A 21,869-nucleotide genomic window follows, 5' to 3' on the forward strand; every position below is an offset into this window, starting at 1 on the left:
TGACATTTTTGTGTTAATATTAGTAACTTATCATACCTAGCACTAAACGCGATACGTGGAGATCAAGGGCAGAGCCTTTGCCCAGCAGTGGGACACCAAAATAGACTAGGAAAAAAATATAGTAACGTGGAAACGCACCTCCTCGTTCATGCGCGTGAAATTGGCAAATAATATTCTAATCTTCCTTAACTAAATTGTAAGTCGTCTAAGTTGTTCCTTATGAAAATTGATGACTGATAAATTGTTGTGAGTTGCTCTATTATCTATTGTATTCACCTAATTCTAAATCATAACCTAATATATTGTTTACAGTACATATGGTGCCGAACTAGTGCGGGAAAGAGCACTTTCCGTGCGTATGTCGAAAGTTTAAAGGGCCATATTTACTGTAAAACATTGTACGATACACGTACGAATAGGTAATTCGCAACTCGTGTCGATTTTATCGCCACTCGTTTCGAATTTCCTCTTTTCCGCACTTGTATCGCAAATAACTATTTCTAAATTGGAAAATAAATAAACTGATATACACAATTTTAAGTACACGGTCGAAATAGGAACATTGTTCCTAATGCTATCAGCAAAGTAGCGGGTAATATAGATATCTTCCCACTACTGTTACACAGGTCCCCCCTGCAGTAACACAGCACTGTTTTAGTAAGCTTGTGCTCGTTACTCGGGTCGTCAATGCAACCCTCTTCGTACACTTCGTAGATTTTGTTCACGGGCCTCCAATGCCTTCCGACCTTTTCTTGCATACCCTCTGTGGTTTGAGGGGCGCAGCCGCGTCTCACGCTTTTGGATGAAACTGAAAAACAAAGATTTATTTCAGACCCTTTGTGTCACATTATTGTTAGTAACAAAAAAAACTTATAATATTAAGTTACAAATTGCAATCACCTAAAATAAGATAATTTTGAATAATTTCTAAACCCGCCCGCTTAATAGTTATTTTCGATACAAGTGCGAAAAAGAGGAAATTCGAAACGAGTGGCGATAAATTAAAACACGACCGAAGGGAGTGTTTTAAATCGACACGAGTTGCGAATTACCTATTCGCACGTGTATCGAACAACGTTTTACAGTACATATGGCACTTTAAAGTTTCGACATCGCACGAAAAGTGCTATGTTACGCACTAGTGCGGAAAAGTAGCCCCATATGTACTGTAAATTATATTAAACTGCTTTATTCAAGGTTATTAATTATAGCATATGATATGCGACAGACATAGACAAGATACTGTCCATTTCGATATGTTTTACCTACTAATAAAATTTTGAATCACGCATAATGTTTGCCTCTTATATGCAAGTTTAGATCATATCGTAAATAAATAAGGTTTAATTTATATCTATACAGATAGGCGTATATTTATTTATTTAATGTAAACTAATAGGTACATTTTAATTACCTACCTAAACTTATGTATGTTTTTAAATATGAACTGAAATAAAATTTTGTTGTGCGGAAATTTGTGGCGGATGGGATTTTTGGTGATATCATAAACCTATTCATGAGTTATGTTTTATAATTTTATTTCTACCTATAATTTAAATAAGGATAACTATACCATACTATACCAATGTGCGTAAGAGAAGAACACTTTATTAAAATGTAAAAGGATAGCGTAATTAGGTAGGTAAAAGTTTTATGTGGTCACCCGCTTGCTATCCATGGTAGACTCCGTGTACTACTTGGCACTGACATCGTTCCCGTTGCAATGTTTACAACGTTGACGTGATTTTGCGTCTCGTCTCTTGGTTTTACGGAGTACTAACACTACACTATCAAATATTAATTAAATATCCTTACGGTCTGGCCCGATGTCCTGCGTAGTCACTCGCTTCACGCACATGGTTGACTCCGGGCAATCTATGGCATTGACGTCGCTGCCGTTGAAGTGGTCGCACGTTTGTGTGGCTTGAAATGTCTTGGCTGCCTTGTTGTACGCTGTGGTGTGCTCTACCTCACAGCTGTAACAGCGAATCCCCGAGGACACTGTAAAATAACGTATTTTATATAACCTGGGTTGAGTAGGGGCTATCGCGAATATCGTAATTCAAAATTGGTCCCTTTGTGCCTTTGTCGCTCTTACATATATAGAGAGAGAGAGTGAGCGAGACCTAATTGTATGTACCTAACATGTAAATTCGCAACGCGACATCAATAAGACCTACCACATCGTCAACGTTTCGTCTAATTTCGCATTTTAAAGGCCGTCACCGAGTTCTTAATGCGAAGTAATCGAGAGTTCTAAATCCGTTCTGGAGTTTGCGCATTTTGGCATGCGCAACATTTTATTGCGTACTTGGGGTGACTGACCTGACTCTTATTAATTACGGTGCAGCCAAAAGTATTTCGTGCCCTTAGTTAAACAAAGACATCGTTTCGACATCTTAAACTACTCTTTTAGGTCTTGTCATAAGAATGGCACGAGATTTGTTTGAATAAAATTATAGCCTTTCCGGAGTCCGCCGTCCAAATCTAGTTAGTCTGCATTTATTGATGTGATGCTTAATTAGTAGGGTGTTTTTAGTAATATTTCAAAGAGATGTAGATTATCTGGGGGTCTAGCCTAACTTGGCCTAACTTAGATGATAATTAGGCATCGGAGTTTTTGTCGCATGGTAAGACTAATAGCAGGCTATGGAGTCGACATTTGCCATAAATGTAAACTCTTATTCATACTCATACTCATTTATTTAATTTATCTTAAAATGCCTTTAGAGCGGTCAGTCGTGTATATTATCTTAGTCAAACTATATAAAAAATATTTTTCTATTACATTATGAATTCATAACTTCAACTATTTTGTCTATTATGTCGACTCCATAGCTTGCTATTAGTCTTACCATGCGACAAAAACTCCGATGCCTAATGATAATCGTGCTACGACAACGAAACGCCGTTCCATATTTATCGCCCCCCTGTTATCGTTCAACCGTCAACAAATTTTACAATGAAATGGCTTTGCTTCACCTTGGTAGAGTACGAATTGTGTCGCATCTGCATACAATACAATTTTATTGTTTCAAAATGCTAGTTTTAAACTTACAATTTACAATGGCGTAAGACGCAACAAATGTGTAATTTGCTTTATTTTACTTTGAACGATCGCGGTACATTTAAACTATTTTAACGTAAGTACGTACCTTCGCTGTTTTTATTATTACAAGCTTTTATTTACTTTCACCTGTCCCGTTATCTGTCTGTCTGTAATCAAATCTTGCAAGTTAAATTTGATCCACTTCCCGGATTTCGATTGAGCTGAAATTTTGCAATGTAAGTCGGGTGACAATGCAATATTATGGTACCATCGAGCTGATCTGATGATGGAGACAGGAGGTGGCCATAGGAACTCTGTGATGAAACAACGCAACCTAATTGTGTTAGAGGTTTTTAGAATTGTCTCGATGAGTATTAGTTGTCTGTCGTAAGAAAAGTACAGTCAGCGAAAAAAGCTTGACCCAAAAATATTTTTTTTTGCAAAAAACTTATTAACTATGCTATGACTATTGAACTATGATCATTGATTAAAACGTACAAAGAAAAACAGGTTAATAAATATAAGAAAGAGGTTAATTAAAAAGAAATGGGACGAACTTGGAACTACATGCATACATATATACTTTTGAATAACAATGTTTTTTCCAAATAGATTCACACATGTATGAGAGTTCTGAGTTAACAAAAATAAAATAACGGACGAATTGATAACCACCTCCTGTTTGAAGTCGGCTAACAATGTACCAATAAGTGCATCGCCCAAGTTGTTCCAATAGTTAACTGCTTCAGAGCAGTCTGCCTTCTCTGTTTCGACACGAATTAACAGCGAAAGGTTAATTTGTTCGTTAACGAAACGAAAGGTTCCTTATCACTAATTTCGTTAATATTCCGATACATTTTGGGTTATATTAGTGTAATTTGTTACTATTCTGAAAAGCAAAACTAAACTATTACCTATTTAAGTAATTATTTAACTGAATTCAATATTAAATATTTTGTTATAAGTATTTGAGTAGCAGAAAATCTGAGCCTAACCTTGGTTATATTTTGATAACGAGTATATTTGATAATAAACGCCGAGCCGGAAATAATAATTAGTCGAACAATCCACAATAACTATAATAATACAGTCAGTAGCGTCATTTGTATCTTATGAATCTGCTTGCCACATAGATTGAATAACAAATGAAGCATTTATCACAATAATTCAGATAAACATTAGATTTATAGTTATCACAAAAGTTATTAAAGTTATCACTAACGTGTCGGTATTGCCGCCACACCCAAAAGATTTGATAAGCACAAGTCCATCTTACTGAGTTGGTAATTTACAAATACATACAGATTAAGTAATTTATTATGAATAACTTAAAAAAACGACTTTATAACAATCTGAAAAAATTCCGAGAATAAATGCTCGAGTCAGGTACTAAGTAAATAAAAAATATCCAAATTACTCTGGGTGTGCCTATAGAATATTTTTAAGAGTTTCCTTAATAATTATCTCCGGGATGGCATAATGATAATGGGACTAATTGCTAAGTACCCTTTCAAATAAAGTAAGAAGTTACCAATTCGGCCCAGCCGTCTTCGAGAAATCCACAACCTTTTTCGAAATTTTAGCATACGCATGTTAGCTAGTGAAAATCCATGATCATTGCCCAACCCTTTGGGAAACTGGCGCGTCAACTAATGGGACAGATTTCCTTATGTCACTTGGTTTTCGTTCATACATTGTTTCCCTGTTAATAAGCTTTCCCTATTCATCACCGTCACGTCTAGGTATTACATGTTTACGTCACTTTTGGGCACATTCATCCTTTTCATTGCACTATATGGCTACAGTTTCGGTTTCCATGGTAGCTTAACGGAGATTTGGGGACTTGATACATACAGATACCTACATCTTAAAATTTCTTCTCAGATGTATGCAAGTTTCTTGATCTTTTTTTGTTACCGAAAACCGCACATACTTACCACTTTTACCCCTGATTTACCAGCGGTTTTTCCCGTTTGATATTATTATTGTATACGTACTAAATTATAGTTAAATTCCGTATCCGCTTAAATTAATATCACCACACATTCGCTCATAAACCGTAGTTTGTCTGGGTCACCGCTCAATCTAATCAAAATCCGCGCATCTATATTCCATTTAAGGACTCGAGGAATCCGCATTGAATTTAAATGTATTTTTTCGAACGGCTCAGCCTCGATTAACGCCTACTGACAATGTTTAATGGCGGCCACATGTGTCGTATTGGAATCGTCTGATAATGATAAGTTGATAAAGCTATACAATTTAATGGTTTGCCATACGCGCTGAGCATATTTTTATGCGAGTATAAAAGAACCGCAGAAACTACTTTGTGAGCCTTTTGCTAAGGTTGAAAAGTTCTCAGTTACTTGGGACTTTGTTAAAACAATGGAAGCTATTCCTGCATTTTATTAAAATAAAAATTTGTACTTATGTCAGATATAACACTAGGTGTAGATACCTAGTTTTATATCTGACATACATAAGTTCGCGTGGGGCGTTTTTTACAGCCCTTCGTGGCGCCAACGATTACGAGGGTATAATATATATTCAGAGTAAAAACTTATGGTTCAAAATAATTTTCAGTAGCTAAATAAAATCATTGCGTACGCAGATACACTTGTTATCATTTATCAACATTAACAAGTTCAGCCGGTTTTTTTGCGGTCATTGATAACAAAGTCAAATGCGAACATTATGTTTGTTTTGAATACATTTTCCCTCGTTAGCACATAATATTTGTTATTAAACATACAAAGATTTTATATTTCAAAACAACGACAACACTTACTTTTTAAAGACCACAGAAACGTTATCACAAATAGTGTCAGCTCCATGATAAAAATAAATCACACCGCATCCAGACACTTGTTGTACTCATATGTTATCTTAAAGAAAAAAAAAACACTTGTTATACACCGACTGCACACTGGCGCTCCTGCCACGCATGTGGCGGGCACTACAGCGGCTGAAATTGGCACCTCCACATTCAAATGAATCACAGGAAATTCGCGCAGTAGCGAAACAGGACATGGTTTGATCGACGCTAAAGATATCTACTCATTTTTTCGCCTTATTACAATGGAATAGAGTGCTAATGTGTAAACATATTTTTGACGATGTCGACTGTCGAAATGTCATCGAATAAGGCTCTTACTGCGCGCTGTGAATCAGCCGATCGATGTGGCGCCGGCCTGAGACTGGCCACTTTTGCTGAATGTTTTTTACTAGTGGATTATTTTCTGTCGCGTCCTTGCGTTGTTTTTATTTTTATCTGATAACGGGCTCACCTGAAAAATGCAAGAGCTTTAGGAAATGTTACAATGATAAACAACAATAAAAAATCTCGGCTACGTCCTAAAGTCTATTTTTTAATTCGGTAGACTGAAATGACAGTTAATAGTATGAACATGAAATGTCATTTCATACTATTAACTGTCATTTCAGTCTACCGAATTAAAAAATAGACTTTAGATTTTGGGGTAATTTTGGCGAATACCTTTGAAGTATTTTAACAACCATTTTTTTAGATAACGCCATCGTTACGAATGCAGTGGCTATAGGCGGTTTAAAAACAAAAAATAATAATATCTGATTTATCACAGCTTCGTCCGAGTTTTGGAAGGTCGTTCGTTCACTTTGTCCTCTGCCGAATACTTTACCAACAGGTAGATTATTTTCGGTCGCGTAGTTTTTATTTATAGTCGTGATAATGCAATGTTTTGGTACTCGCGAGTCGGTCTGATGGTGGATACAGAAAGTGGTCAGTGGTCTAAGGAACTCTAGATCTTCTCCATGCAGATTTCCTAAAGAATAGTAGAGCCGATCCAATCGAAGCTCGTATCAAATATGTATAAACTGTATAAAATTCGTAGCCAATATATTAGTAAGACCACTATTAATCCAAACCATCTGTTCTGTCGGATGTAGTGGTTAGCTACTGGATTTTTTACAATAAATAACTCAGATACGCCGCACTTGGTTTAAGATCGTAAGGTCGTTCACTTTGCCCGCCATCTGCTAACATCACGTTTTCTCGCAGTGACCTTACCATTAACTTGTTAATTTCAACAGGTACGCCCTTGTTAATTAATTAAAGTTAAATAAATTAAAGGTGCTCTCAAATATGTGTGCATTGACCTCTAATGCCCTGTTCAGATGTTTGTGTCCACCTTGGCCGCTATGAAATACTTATCTGATGGCATCTTTACTCAATAAACAAGTTTGGCTGACAATGTTAGATTGAATTGGTGCAGATTCATTGATCACGTATCGTACGTTTGTTGTGGTTTCGAAGCACCTCACCTGTTTTATTTTGTAAACGAAGTATTCCTGGAAACATCGAGTTTGTACATGAAAACTAACATTCCCAACATCCTAGCTCACCCAACTCCACGCTAACCTAGGAATTTGGCAAGTCTGTAAATGAATACCTACATAAAAAAACATTAAGGTTTCTAGATTGAATTAACTGTAATGTGTATACAGCGGTTTTTTTTTTAAGTTTTACTTATTCATTTAAGAAAATAGCTGTGAGTATTAGAATATAAACCTAGCAATTACCTAACGCCTGAACAGTAGGTACTAAACTAAATTTATTGACATTTTTATGGTTAAACTTTCATTTATGATTGCTTATGACTTGTGACTTTATGTGTTCTCAATGCAGCGACGATTACGATTACTTTTGGGTTGGTTTTGGGTTATCGATAATTAAATATACTGTTTACCTGGGCATAAATAAACTAATACGTTTTTACAATAAGAAGTCAATAGTTAATTTGGCTTACTTAACATATAACATGCCTATCTGTAAATATGATTTATTTACTCCAATATTTTTAATTGTTGCGAATTTTTAATGTACATAATGTATTCGCTTGAACCGACGAGGTTACTGTTACGGTTGTGAAACATACCAGATAGTGGCAATATGTCATATCCTTTGTCTGACACAAACGATAATATACATATTTAAAAACATTGCTGACTCAACTAAGATGAGCAGGAAATGACAGCTTGGGTATCGAATTGCATTGAGGGGAAATAAATAACTGCCCTAGTAGCACGGTAGCATTTTTATCGTTTATCACCATGGCTGTCACGTTCTAACATGTAAGTGCGAAAGTGACGGGCATAGTGATAGTCGATAAAAATGGAACCGTGCTGAGCCCGCTGCAGTGGTATTTTTATGGTGAGATTTGGCCCGTGATGTTTCAATTGCATTAATTTACCTTATACATTTTCCCCTCTGTAGAACGAATTGGTTTTTACGCTAAAATATTTTTTCACCTACTTACTTCCTCCCAAAACGGAAGAGCTAAATGTATCTTTTTGTGCGAGTTACGTGATATTTTTGTCAGTAGGTACTTAACCCTTTTTCATAATTATTTGCGTATTCAATTTTCTTTACTTTTAAACTATGATCACTTTTAAATTGGTTTTCAGTTACAATTTCGTACAGATCGGATTTCTGAATGGTGGTTTTATCAGCATGCGACTTAGTATAAGCCCTGTTAGTAAAGGCTTTGATTCATTGATTTTGTACACTTAGTTAGTATACCCATAAGTTTTTTCTATCGAGTAAAACTACTGCAAGCTAAATAACACAATAAAGTCGCAGCGAGACATATATGGATTCCCGGCGGCGGCCTAGGCTTAATGTATTCAGACCCAGATAACTAAGCAGTTTAGGCGTCTTCTGCATGATGTAACGGTTTTTTGCGAGTAATTTAGATTAATGACAGTATTAAGAAGGTAAAATAACCTTGGGTAAGTGACAAAAAGTTTTGAGATAAGTATCTAATACATTTCCAAACAGGCTAACAATAGGCATTGTTTTGAAAAATATTACCTTCCCAACTCTGATTGTTCAACAAAAATATTTTTTTAATAAAACAAACTTGTAAACTGATACTTCATCTAATACCTTTAACGAGCAATTCTTGTATGTTTATTTATTTATTTATATATTTCGGGGATCTCGGAAACGGCTCTAACGATTTGATGAAATTTGCTATATGGGGGTTTTCGGGGGCGAAAAATCGATCTAGCTAGGTTTTATCTCTGGGAAAACGCGGATTTTCGAGTTTTTATATGTTTTCCGAGCGAAGCTCGGTCACCCAGATATTAATTATAACCAAACATCTAAAGACAAACGAAGATCATACATACAGTAATAAGAAGACAGGCTCATAATTCCATTACCACTTTAGCCAAAAATACCGTAGAGTCTGTGCGACAAGAGAAGAGTCGTGAAATGTATGGGATCCAATACATTTTACGACTCTTCTCTTTCCGCACAGACTCTAGCCGGTATAATTGTCTTGCCTTAATCACCACTCAGTTCATAACAATTAACCGTAATGTGTAGAGCTGTATTTACCACCCATTGTATATTTATTCTCCTTTTAATTATAAGACACACACCCATTTTACGTAAGTGGTGTTCGGCGATCGTTGACTTTTACGAACTATTGTCCTATTAAAGGAAAGTAGTCTCGGACGGGGTGTGTCGCTGGCATCATGGCATGTTGTAAATATGCAGCGTCGGTGTGTCGATACAAAGTTATTCGTGTTTTGTAAACTTGTGTGTATCACGAGCAGAAGTATCCAAATAGACAAAACGCCTAAAATGATCTGCACGTTTCTTAGGAGGTGTAATTGTGGACGCTCAATGTTATTTACCTAAACTTATTATATGTTTGTAATTTGTGAGCTACATATTTAGATATATAACCTTAATAACCATATTATTTGTCAGTAAATTTTAATCTTAGTTGAATAATTTCTTTGTTCGAGAATTCTGTCTGTAGACTCTGTAGAGCTATTTCTATCGTTATTTGCTAATCCTAAAAACAGATTTACTTTGGTTTATCAAGTAAAATAAATAAATATTACAGATCTAATCGAGCGCAAGTCATACGGCATATATATATATATATAGTTTTGACCTACGACATTCGTGATTGAAATCATTCATTTTCAAGATCATTCTGTAAAATACACGATAATACAAAAACATACTATAAACAATAACGAGAATAGTTAATCAAATAACAATAATGACAACACTGAGAGGTAATCATTATTAGTACGAGTAAGAGAGCGGAGATTGTGTTGTGTTTTGGGGTGGGTTTATTTATTTTTACTAGCTTCTACCCGCCACTTCGTATCTTAATTCCTTCTCCAGGCATCAAACTATCTCCGTGACAAATTTCATTTAAATCGGTTCAAGCGTGAAGAGGTAACAGGTAGAGTTACTACATTTATAAAATTGGTAGGGATTGTTATAATGAACTATCTGTTGTATTTTGTTAATCAGGTTAATGGAACTAGCTGTATTTAGTTCGTCGCTACCATAGAGTAATCAATAAACAGATCGCAGCGTCTAGACTTGGGCATTACGGAGTTGAGTTATGATAACAGCGAATTAACACGTCAGCTGGTGTTTTGGGACGTTTCAAACAATAGTGTGTTAAACGTTTATCTCTTCAAGTAGCATAAATCATTTATGAGTTGTTGGAACGATATATATGTCGTAGTCAGATCGTATAATCCGCCGTATTACATTACGGCTAGCCGTTTTACAAAACAGGGGCGTTTTGAAATGCGGCGGTTCGACGATTAGCCGGATTATCATTGCGATACGTTCTTCAATAAGGCGGCCTACGTTTAGCCGCATCGTATCTACTATTTAGATTGTAGAGTGACCAGTTCTTTCGGTCGCCTACGTAAGCGGAGTTTGACAATGTTTGCAATTTAATTTATTTTTACCATGGTCCCACCGCACTACATGTAGTTTATTTTCCAAAACATTTCCATCACAATTTAAATAGACGGAGCCCCGCAAGCGGGGCTCCTATTTCTGGGCGGTTTGCCCTTCGGGCATCTGAAGCTACCTAACGAACCTAACCTACTTACCTACCTACGCTTTTTTCCCCAAAGTGTAATGTTTTCACGGACGTCTCACTAAATCAATAGGTAGGTAGGCTAGGTTCGTTAGGTAGCTTCAAATGCCCGAAGGGCAAACCGCTCAGAAATAGGAGCCCCGCGTCTAGTTAAGTTGCGAAGGAAATGTTTTTTGAAAAGAAACAGTCCGACGAACTCCAGATTTGATGGACACCCCAGCGTTTTTCATAGTTTGTTGTTGTTATGTCTGGCAGCGCCACGAGTGTTAAAAATGGGAACTAAAAACTGTCAAAGCGGCGGCTAATGACTCGCTGTATTACATTACGGCTAGCCGTGTTGAAGAACGTATGGCGCCGAATACATTCCGGCGGATTTTCATTCAGCCGCATTCAATCCGGCTAATCGTCGAACCGCCGCATTTCAAAACGCCCCTGTTTTGTGAAACGGCTAGCCGTAATGTAATACGGCGGATTATACGATCCGACTGCGACATATGTATATATATATTTTTTTTAATTAAGTAAAGTTGTTAATTAAATATGTACGGAATGCCGACTTTTCACATTCTTTGCGCAAGAACATTTATTTATTTGTCATATTTATATTATAATCTGTATAGTGTATAACTTACCTTATGTAACACCTTGCTGCTTATTAGCCGCTGTCAGTGGATACATACGCTAATATTTTGCAATATCACTGATATTAAACTTAAGGTCTTGTATTAAAACGGTCAAGGAAAACATATTGTTCTTTAAGTTTAACAGCTTAAAGCAACAGTCATAATTCCAGGCTCTATTTCAGAGGATACCTTAGAGATTAATCCCAGGTTGTATTACAATATATATTTTCGTGTTCTTATGAATAATACAAATTCCGACACGCAGATTTTACTTCTGTTTAGTCTGGCAAATCACCTTTGTCCAGTAAATCTTCGTATGGGCCAATTTAATGCCTACTATTTTGGTACAGGCAAAACGTACGTTGTGAGTAGTTTCTGTCGATATAATTTGTTCCGTTCTTACCGTTTAGTTTTTAAGTAATTAATCAAAATTCCGCGCGCTTCTACCGTTTATCGATGCAAAGCCAAAACGCACTTCACAACGATACAATATTGACATTTTAGCCAATAGGATCGTCCGAAACTGCTCGGACGACACGCTAAGGACAACGCCTCAGCAGCGCCTCTGTTGGCGAAAAGGAGAACTAGCGAGACGCCGCGGCATGCGTATCGACCGCTATCGATTTAAATCGCTTTATATGTTTTAAGCCTCCAAAACTAAGTGTTTTAGTGATATATCGTGCGTGACAAAAGGCCTAAGACTATTTAACGTACCGCCGGCCGGCGTGTGAAGGAGGAGAAGGTGCTGAACGTAAAAGAAGAACCAGTCGCATCGAGAGGATTCCACCATTACTGCAGTATCAGGTCAGTCCAGTGCGTGATATCCTTTGGTTATTTTATCGTGTTGTACCGTTTATTACCGGCGAGTATAGATATTTATGCTCGATCCTGAATGTTGTGAATTGGCATTGCATCTCATACCAAAACCGCGCCATTTTGCAACATATGTTGGTGCCGAAACCAGGGACGACCTTTTGACCTCTATTCACACTCGGCCTACCAAGTACCAATTTCACTTCGTAACCTTCTAACATTGTCGTTAATACTCGTTTAATATCCTTTCCTACCGTGTAAACGAATTGCAACGTCAATCTATCGCGTAATTACGAAGTTAAAATCATAGTCTTTGGTTCATGTTGTCTCGCTTACTCCACCGTCTACCGAATTTAAAACTGCTTAATCATTTCACTAAAACTATCGAAATATACAGAATCATTTATAACCGAATTGTTACGTAATCCTATAATTTTGTAACGAAAACTACAACTTAGGTACAATATTTCCTACCTACGGGTATTCTGAGAATTAACTTCCCAGTGTAACGAGACCTCCGTCTTACGGAGTTTTGTACGTAGTTCAATCACGCCTTTCGTTGGCCTTTTCCCTTTGTTCAAAGAACCACATAACTTGACCCCTCGTCCGAGGCGTAGCATACGGCGACTCGGGTCTTGAGCGTGTTTTGTACACAGGTGTTCGGAATTCTTATAACTCGACTAATTTTCTTATTTCTTACCGCTCGACTTACCGTATTGGAAATTGTAATTATATTTTGGAAATCCAACTTATCGTATTAATAACTTTAACGGAAGATAGGTATTGTAAACGTTTAATTAGATATTCACTTTAGTAGTTCCGGATTTCTCAAATTAATTTCGTGTTATAACATTTTTATACTGGACTTTCTTTCATTTTATTTTCTATCGACTTTACCGATTATCGATAACCGTACCGAGTGCCTTTTGAGTTCATTTTCGTATAAATTGACTAAATTGATAATTTTTACTACATTAATTCCGCGAACTCGGGGTGCCGGTTTTAATAGTTGCCGCATTATACAAACATCGACGCTGTTTTTATTGTGCTATCACTGATAACGTATAGTGTTTTTAAATACGAGCTTGTTGTTTTAGCGTATATTATTGCGTATTTAGTAAACATTGTTTTCTAACCTTAAACAATGTCTTACCTAACAAGGCGTAAATCTAAATCCAGTGTAGGTAAAAAAGGTACCGATACAACTTACACTGTCAACAACTTACCGAGTTTACGACGTAAACGAACTATAGCGTATAACCGTATAGCGAAGGCTTTGGAAATAGGGACCTTAGCCAATACCGATGATTCACAAGTTGAGTTATTTCTTTCATATTGTCAGGAGATAAAAAATATCGCTGATAGTTTTCAAGAGTCTCATCTTATCATTTCGGATTTATTAGGGGATGATGAGGTCGACGACAGTGAGAACGAGATTCAGGAACGATTCGACAAAGCGTATTTTAACGTAGTGGCCTTACAGCGTAAATTTTCACCGTGTTCGTCTCAACAACCGGGTATTTCGAGACAGGACATAACACCGGGTTCGCATAGTAGTAATATGCGACTTCCAAAAATTTCGCTACCGACCTTTTCGGGTACTATTAAGGAATGGCCCGAGTTCATCGCGACTTACAATGCGCTTATTCACGAATCGACCCTTTTGAGTGAAATTGAGAAATTTCATTATTTAGTGTCCGTTTTACGCGGTGACGCTTTATCGTTAATCAGAACGTTTCCTGTTGCAAGTGAACATTATTCAAGTGCATACGAGGCTCTCAAGTCCCGTTACGAGGACAAACGCGACTTAGCTTTTACGTGTTGGCGTGACATTTTAGATGTCAGTTTTAAAACGACTAGCGCTCAAGATTTTCGACACGCGCTAGATACAATCGATGAAAATCTAACTATTTTAAAACAGTTGAAGTTACCGACCGAACATTGGGACTTTGTCCTGTGTTATAATATTCTAGCCAAGTTAGATACAAAGCTGCGACGCGAGTTTGAGGAGAAACACACCAACGTGGAGATGCCTCAGTACAAGCAAATTAGGGCATTTTTACACGCGAAAAGCGAAGCTTTGTTGCGCGATACGCACTTTACCGCCGTTACTTCTAAAAACGCGAATACTTCTAAAGAGGCAACGGGAACTTTACAGAAACCGAAGCGACATAGCGTCACGCATACACTCCTCTCTCCTACCGTGAACCCCCTTCCAAAGGGTGGTGACAAACAAGAGGTGAAACCGAAAGTTTCGGGAACTCCGAAAGTTTCCGGAACTCCAATAGTTTCGGGAACTCCGAAAGTTGTCCGAAAATGTTCCTTCTGTGGTGAAGAGCACAACATATCAGCCTGCAAGGACTTTATAGCTAAATCGGTGGATGAACGAATGGCTATTACCACGGAGAGGAAATGGTGCTACAACTGTCTTAACGCGTCTCATTCAGTGCGACAATGCACATCGATATTCTCTTGTCAGAAATGCAAGCGGAAGCACCACACTCTGTTGCACCGGGAACAAGCTGCCAGCAATCCTGAACCTTCTGGTGAAAAATCAAGCTCAGTCGTCTTACTGGCTAAAGAATCGTTGACTCCGTCCAATTCACCTTCGAATACGACCGTGCTACTGGCAACCGCGCTCGTCCAAATTCGTGATGCTTCAGGCGAGTTTCAGACATTCCGGGCGTTATTGGACGCCGGGAGTCAAAACAATCTTCTCACTACACAAGCGGCTCAACGGCTAAAGTTGGAGCCTACACCGACTAGTGAGGGGCCCTGCGGCCTAGGAGGTGCACCCGCAACAGTGACTGGCAAGGTCACATGCGATATAGGTGCCAAGGATACCGTACATTTCCGCCTGGAAATGTTTGTTTCACCGCACATTTGTGATGAACAACCAATCGGAAGACTCAATACGAGTGGATGGGAAGAACTCAAAACATTACCGTTAGCTGATCCTGGTTTTGATATTCCTGGTCCAATTGATGTCTTGCTCGCTGCCGATGTCTTTGCTGAGTCACTTCTCGACCAACGTTTGAAACGCTGCGTCAATAAACCGCGTGCTCTCAACTCTGTCTTCGGATGGCTGATTGTCGGAAGAATCCGACTAGCATCGTCGTCTTTATTAAGTGTACCTACACCTAATAAGGATGACAGCTTAAACAATATCGTTCAACGCTTCTGGGAAATCGATACCGTTCCACATTCTTCCCGATTAACCCCAGATGAACAACTCTGTGAAAATAGTTTCACAAACGAGCATTACCGTGACGAGACTGGTAGGTACGTCGTCTGTCTCCCCTTCAAAGATAACGCTGAGCCTGTGTTTGAAGGCTCTCGGGAGATAGCGTTACGACGCTTCCATGCTATCGAAAGGCGCCTTTCTCGTGATCCAGACTTGAAACAACAATATGTTGATTTCATGACCGACTACATCGAAAGTGGTCACATGACTTTGGTGCCTGCTAAGCACATGGGTCAAGGCAAGTTTTATGTGCCGCATCACTGCATTCTGCGCCCTGAAAGCGCCACAACGAAGCTTCGCGTTGTTTTTGACGCTTCAGCTAGAGATGCGCACTCCAAATCGCTTAATGACTCGCTATTAACAGGCCCAAAGTTACAATCCAACATTGCGGAGATTCTTCTTCATTACCGGGAGCACGAAGTGGTCTTTATGGCCGACGTGCGCCAAATGTACCGTCAAATTACCGTTGCTCCGCATCACCGGGATTACCAGCGTATTCTCTGGCGAGCTCACCCAGATGAGCCTCTTCAGGAATACGTATTGAACACCGTAACGTACGGGGTCTCCTCGGCTCCGTTTCTTGCTTGCCGAACGATCCAGCAATTGGCCAACGATGAAGGTCATAAGTACCCGAAGGCCAAAACCGTTCTAACTTCTGATATTTACGTCGATGACGTCGTTACCGGAAGTTCTTCGCTGGATGACGCTTGTGACATCAAGTCACAGGTTATCGCACTCTTCAAGCTCGGCGCTTTCGAGCTACGAAAATGGGTAAGCAACCGACCCGAACTTCTTAGGGATTTGCCCTCGGAAATGTGTCTCTCGGACGCCATCGCATTTACCGAAGCCGAAGACACCACCGTTAAGGTCCTTGGCCTTAAATGGGAACCCGCTTCAGACTCGTTCGTTTTTAACGTCCAACCTTCGAATCAACCGTGTACCAAACGAACGATTCTAAGTGAGGTCGCCAGAATCTTCGACCCTTTGGGTTTCTTGTCTCCATTGACAATCCAAGCCAAAGCCTTGATCCAAAAACTTTGGATTCTCGGCTCTTCATGGGATGAAACTCCTCCTCCGGAAATTGTGTCCCAATGGAGCAATTTCTCTCAGCAACTTCCTCAAGTTAGAGATCTGAAAATCCCTCGCAAATTCACCATCGAAGGTGCTCAATCGTATCAGTTGCACGGATTTTGTGACAGTTCTGAGGTAGCGTATGGCGCCGTCGTATATTTACGTGTCACCGAGTCTGATGGCTCCGTTCGCGTCCACCTCGTTTGCGCAAAGGCGAGAGTTTGTCCTCTCCGGAAACAATCTTTGCCCAGATTAGAATTGTGCGCAGCAGTGCTGCTTGCAGATCTCATCAAGTTCGTCAAGGACACGCTGCGGCTGCCTGTCGAAGAAACTTACCTTTGGTGCGACTCAACCGTTACATTGGCTTGGTTACGCGCTCCGTCCTCTCGTTGGGTGACATTCGTCGCAAATCGTGTTAGCCACGTGCAGGACATCGTTCCTACCGCTTGCTGGAGACACGTTCCCTCTGGAACGAATCCCGCAGATATCTGTTCACGAGGGCAGATGCCTCGGGAACTTCTCACCAATACGCTATGGTGGGCGGGCCCAGAGTGGCTCTCTCACTCACCGTCTGAATGGCCAACAGATCTATCGAAAGATCGCAACACCGATAACGTCGTACTTTCCGAACAGCGTCGTGTAACTCTCGTAACAAGTCAAACCGAACCTATCAAGCAAACGTCAATAATCGATCAGCTGTTAGAGAGATATTCGTCGTTGGACAAAGTCTGTCGCATTCTAGCTTACGTGCGTAGGTTTTGTACCAACGCGCGTAGCACCGCTTCACGATCTGAAAGCTTGCTCATAACGGACATCGAGCGCCATCGCGCGCTACTAGAAATCGTCAAGCATTTCCAAGATCGTCATTTTTCCGATGTCATATCGAAACTTAGGTTGCGAAAACAGCTACCTCGTAGTCTTCGCAAACTAAATCCGTTCCTAGACGACCAAGGCATTCTCAGGGTGGGCGGACGACTTGCGCGCTCCGGCTTAGAATTCGAACATAAGCACCCTGCCTTATTGCCTAGAAAGTGTGTACTTACGACACGCGTAATCGAATCCGTCCATCGGAAAACCTTTCACCCTGGTCTAAATACGACTCATTATTTAGTCCTGCAACAATTCTGGATCCTCGCGGCTAGGCGAGCGATACGACACCAGCTTTCGAAATGCATCCGTTGCTATCGTCTTCATCCGCAGCCTCTGCAACCGTTCATGAGCGACCTTCCTGACTTTCGAGTCAATCAGGCTAAACCGTTCTCTGTAGTCGGCGTTGATTTCGGTGGTCCATTTCGCATCAAACTCGGATCCCATCGCGGTGCGAAAATCGACAAGGCTTACTTATGCCTGTTTGTGTGCCTAAGCACAAAGGCCGTGCACTTGGAGGTAGTGTCAACGCTATCAACCGACGGCTTCATCGCAGCCCTACGTCGTTTCGTTTCCCGCCGTGGCCGTTGTAACGTCATACATTCGGATTGTGGTACTAACTTTGTCGGCGCGAGCTCACAACTAGCGGCATGTATCGAACGAGCCTCGCACGCAGAACGTATCACTTTCAAACGCAACCCCCCGTCCGCTCCACACTTTGGAGGGATATGGGAGATCCAGATTAAGGCCGCCAAGACACATTTATATCGCATCGTTGGCGACCAGGTCTTAACCTTCGAACAATTATCGACATGTTTCACCCAAATTGAATCGATTATGAACTCGAGGCCTTTGTGTCCTTTAAGTTCCGACCCTAACGATCTGAACGTCCTCACACCCGGTCACTTCCTGACATTAGAACCCCTGACCGCAGTGCCAGACTCTGACTACGCGGACGTTAAACTTAATCGACTAAACCGATGGCAGCTCATCCAAGCGTTCCAACAGCAGTTCTGGAAACGCTGGCAAAATGAGTACCTACACGCCTTAACTCTGCGGGCAAAATGGACCAAAGACTCAACACCGTTAACCGTAAATTCAATCGTACTTATCAAAGACGAGAACCGACCTCCTCTTCATTGGCCGTTGGGACGAGTTGTCTCTCTCCATAACGGACCTGACGGAGTAGTTCGGGTGGCTACCGTGCGAACCGCGAAGGATAACTTAGTTGAAAGGCCCCTGGTCAAACTATGTCCCCTTCCATCCGAATAATCGCTCCCATTATCAGCATTCCCTAGTTTTAAGATTAGTTTCGTAAATCGTAGTTTTACCAATAGTTAAGTAACGTTTTCTTTTTCTTTCGGGAAAATCCCATTGGTATTTTGGTGGGCGGAATGTTCCGTTCTTACCGTTTAGTTTTTAAGTAATTAATCAAAATTCCGCGCGCTTCTACCGTTTATCGATGCAAAGCCAAAACGCACTTCACAACGATACAATATTGACATTTTAGCCAATAGGATCGTCCGAAACTGCTCGGACGACACGCTAAGGACAACGCCTCAGCAGCGCCTCTGTTGGCGAAAAGGAGAACTAGCGAGACGCCGCGGCATGCGTATCGACCGCTATCGATTTAAATCGCTTTATATGTTTTAAGCCTCCAAAACTAAGTGTTTTAGTGATATATCGTGCGTGACAAAAGGCCTAAGACTATTTAACGTACCGCCGGCCGGCGTGTGAAGGAGGAGAAGGTGCTGAACGTAAAAGAAGAACCAGTCGCATCGAGAGGATTCCACCATTACTGCAGTATCAGGTCAGTCCAGTGCGTGATATCCTTTGGTTATTTTATCGTGTTGTACCGTTTATTACCGGCGAGTATAGATATTTATGCTCGATCCTGAATGTTGTGAATTGGCATTGCATCTCATACCAAAACCGCGCCATTTTGCAACATAATTAACAACGAGAAAACGTATTAGACACTTACTTTAGTACTTATAGCTTCTTCGTGGGGCGAACTGAACGTTTTTAGAGTAGAGCAAAACTGTAGTAATTATAGGCCGTCACTCTTTAAGTCTTTATTTTTATGCGTGATTTGACTATTTCTGAAGACATGTACAATTTCTTTATTATAATACATAACTGAATTTGAATTTTGTTTATTGTTTATTTATTAACCAACTTACACTAACAGATAAACCAAACTCACTCGTCATATGATTTTCTAATTGCCCGCAATCCTGAAATACAATATTTTGGCAACCTAAATATATAAACTATATATTTGCCTGTTGCCCTTAGGCAAGGCAACTAAACGTAAACACATTGATTTTAGCCTTTAGAATACTTATATTCAAACGAAATTAAACAATAGATTTCATTTTGAATTTTCTTTATTGTGCTGGTAATTACCTACTGGTTATGTGGATGATCAATTGATCAACCATTTTCCATTGTTCGTACATCTTGAAATAATTATATTCGATTTTTTCAATTCGAAAACGTTCATTTACTCGAAATGTAAAGTAAGCATTGCATTATACACTTATTATAATTAATATAATTAACTTAACTTTTAATTAACTTAATATAATTAATCCTTAAATAAAAATTATAATTTTACATATACTTATTTACATATAACTGAAAAACATCATTCATTTCATTAAGTATCACACATTTTAATACATAATAGATAATATTTGGCACAATCCTATTAGATCGAAGTGCCTCTGGCACTTGATAAGCATATAAGCATAAAATCGAAAAACTAAATGGAAGTAACCTAATTAAGTAATTACTATCAACAACCAAATTATTGAATTATTGATATTATGGCTTTTTTAAATATCTTCTGCGTAGCTCTAAAAGTTATGAATACTTGATTGCATTGTGCAACTTAAGTATACAAAATTAAATTAAATTTGATAAAAAATACAATAGGAATATGATATTATATTGCTTTAGGAATGAAACACAAGCAAATACATTTTATTAAGCACTACCTAATGAAATGGTGTTAAAGATTGTTTTTATTATCAGAAATTATGAATAAATAATATAAATTAATATAGGACTTACATACACAAATCGACTGAGTCATACAAGGTTGAGGCTTGTATCGGGGTTAAATACCTAGACGATTTAAACACATAAATGACTCAGACAAAATATTTGTGCATGTCATAAAAAAGCTTTATAGGCATCAGATACTGTAAAATTAAACATGTAACACTGGAAAATGGACTGGACACGTCGTTCATATTGTTAATATTCAGCCGTGAGACTAATTTACAAAACCTACAGCTAAATTTGCATCACACAAATTGATTTTTCTACCATATTTTTAGTTTTTACTACTAAGCATATTTTTTACCATAAGTTTTATATGCATGGTTATATTCATTATGGTCATGCACGTTTACACCGTATTAAAAGATCTGAATCTGAATCTGTCTAAATACAATTATAGCTAAAAGTCACGCTTTCTGAGTGACACTTCATAATTGTATTTGACAATATCAACACCTCCAAATTTGGTTCTAGTTCAAATATACAATAACACAAGACAGGAAATTATTTACAGCACCACTAATAGTAAATCCTCATCAATCCATCACTGACATCTAGTTACACTGTCTTTTTATAGTTCAAAAAATCACAGACTTGAAACATTTACAGGTAGCTACTGATGCACTACCTAATACTGTTGATGTATTTCATAAGATTAAATACTAGTATAACACCCATTATGTCTGTGTAGCCTTCGTGGGTCGTGTTGGACGTGTTGCAGAAGTCACCACGACAGTAACAGTATCTGTAATGAGAAGAACATAACTTTAGTTAGGACTCTCACAATTGTAATATAATAAGACGTCATCACATCTAATACATGACACCTATAGACATTAAACTCACGGAACCGGTCACGGAAAGACCATGTGGTCTTTCCGTGACCACAGCTGGTGCAACTCAGCTGAAACGTCGGAATTAAAGGTAAAAACAATGAAATTATATCGCGGTAGAACCGTTTGTGTAATTAAATATGATACCTATAGACTCGTAAAATGGGTAATTCCTATTCATGACCTTTGCAACGGGAAACCTGTTAATAAATATGCGGCTTTTGAAAAATAAACACGGTTTAATCATACCCGCTGTGCTTTAACGAATGGTGGCCTTCAGCATATCAAATTGACTGTGGACTCGAACTATGGCTCTGTAGTCTTGGTACAGTTAAAACCAGAAATAGCTAAGTGGGTAAGGTGCTCAACAAGACCAGGTAGCCAAGGTGATAA

At 38.9% G+C, this 21,869-nt stretch overlaps 3 protein-coding genes across 4 annotated transcripts in view; 1 reads left to right on the forward strand and 2 right to left on the reverse strand.

Annotated features, from left to right (window-relative positions):
• The window catches only part of LOC134656981 (rabankyrin-5), a 97,759-nt gene that overhangs the window by 8,568 nt on the left and 67,322 nt on the right, over positions 1–21,869 (forward strand). The gene's annotated exons all lie outside the window — the stretch shown is intronic.
• Positions 506–6,374, reverse strand: LOC134656967 (uncharacterized). Its single transcript, XM_063512530.1, has 3 exons — positions 5,838–6,374; positions 1,816–2,001; positions 506–808 (listed from the first exon to the last, which is right to left on the reverse strand). The coding sequence occupies exons 1-3, from the start codon at positions 5,881–5,883 to the stop codon at positions 537–539; spliced, it is 504 nt and encodes a 167-aa protein (XP_063368600.1). The 5' UTR covers positions 5,884–6,374; the 3' UTR covers positions 506–536.
• Positions 21,128–21,869, reverse strand: part of LOC134656968 (uncharacterized) — a 35,220-nt gene continuing 34,478 nt past the window's right edge. For both annotated transcript variants that reach the window (XM_063512533.1, XM_063512532.1), the window contains one exon: positions 21,128–21,388. In XM_063512533.1, coding sequence (XP_063368603.1) covers positions 21,268–21,388 — 121 coding nt within the window. In that variant the 3' untranslated portion in view covers positions 21,128–21,267. The remainder of the gene's footprint in view (positions 21,389–21,869) is intronic.

Source organism: Cydia amplana, chromosome 19 (assembly GCF_948474715.1).
Source record: "Cydia amplana chromosome 19, ilCydAmpl1.1, whole genome shotgun sequence".
In the NCBI taxonomy this organism is placed as follows: domain Eukaryota; kingdom Metazoa; phylum Arthropoda; class Insecta; order Lepidoptera; family Tortricidae; genus Cydia; species Cydia amplana.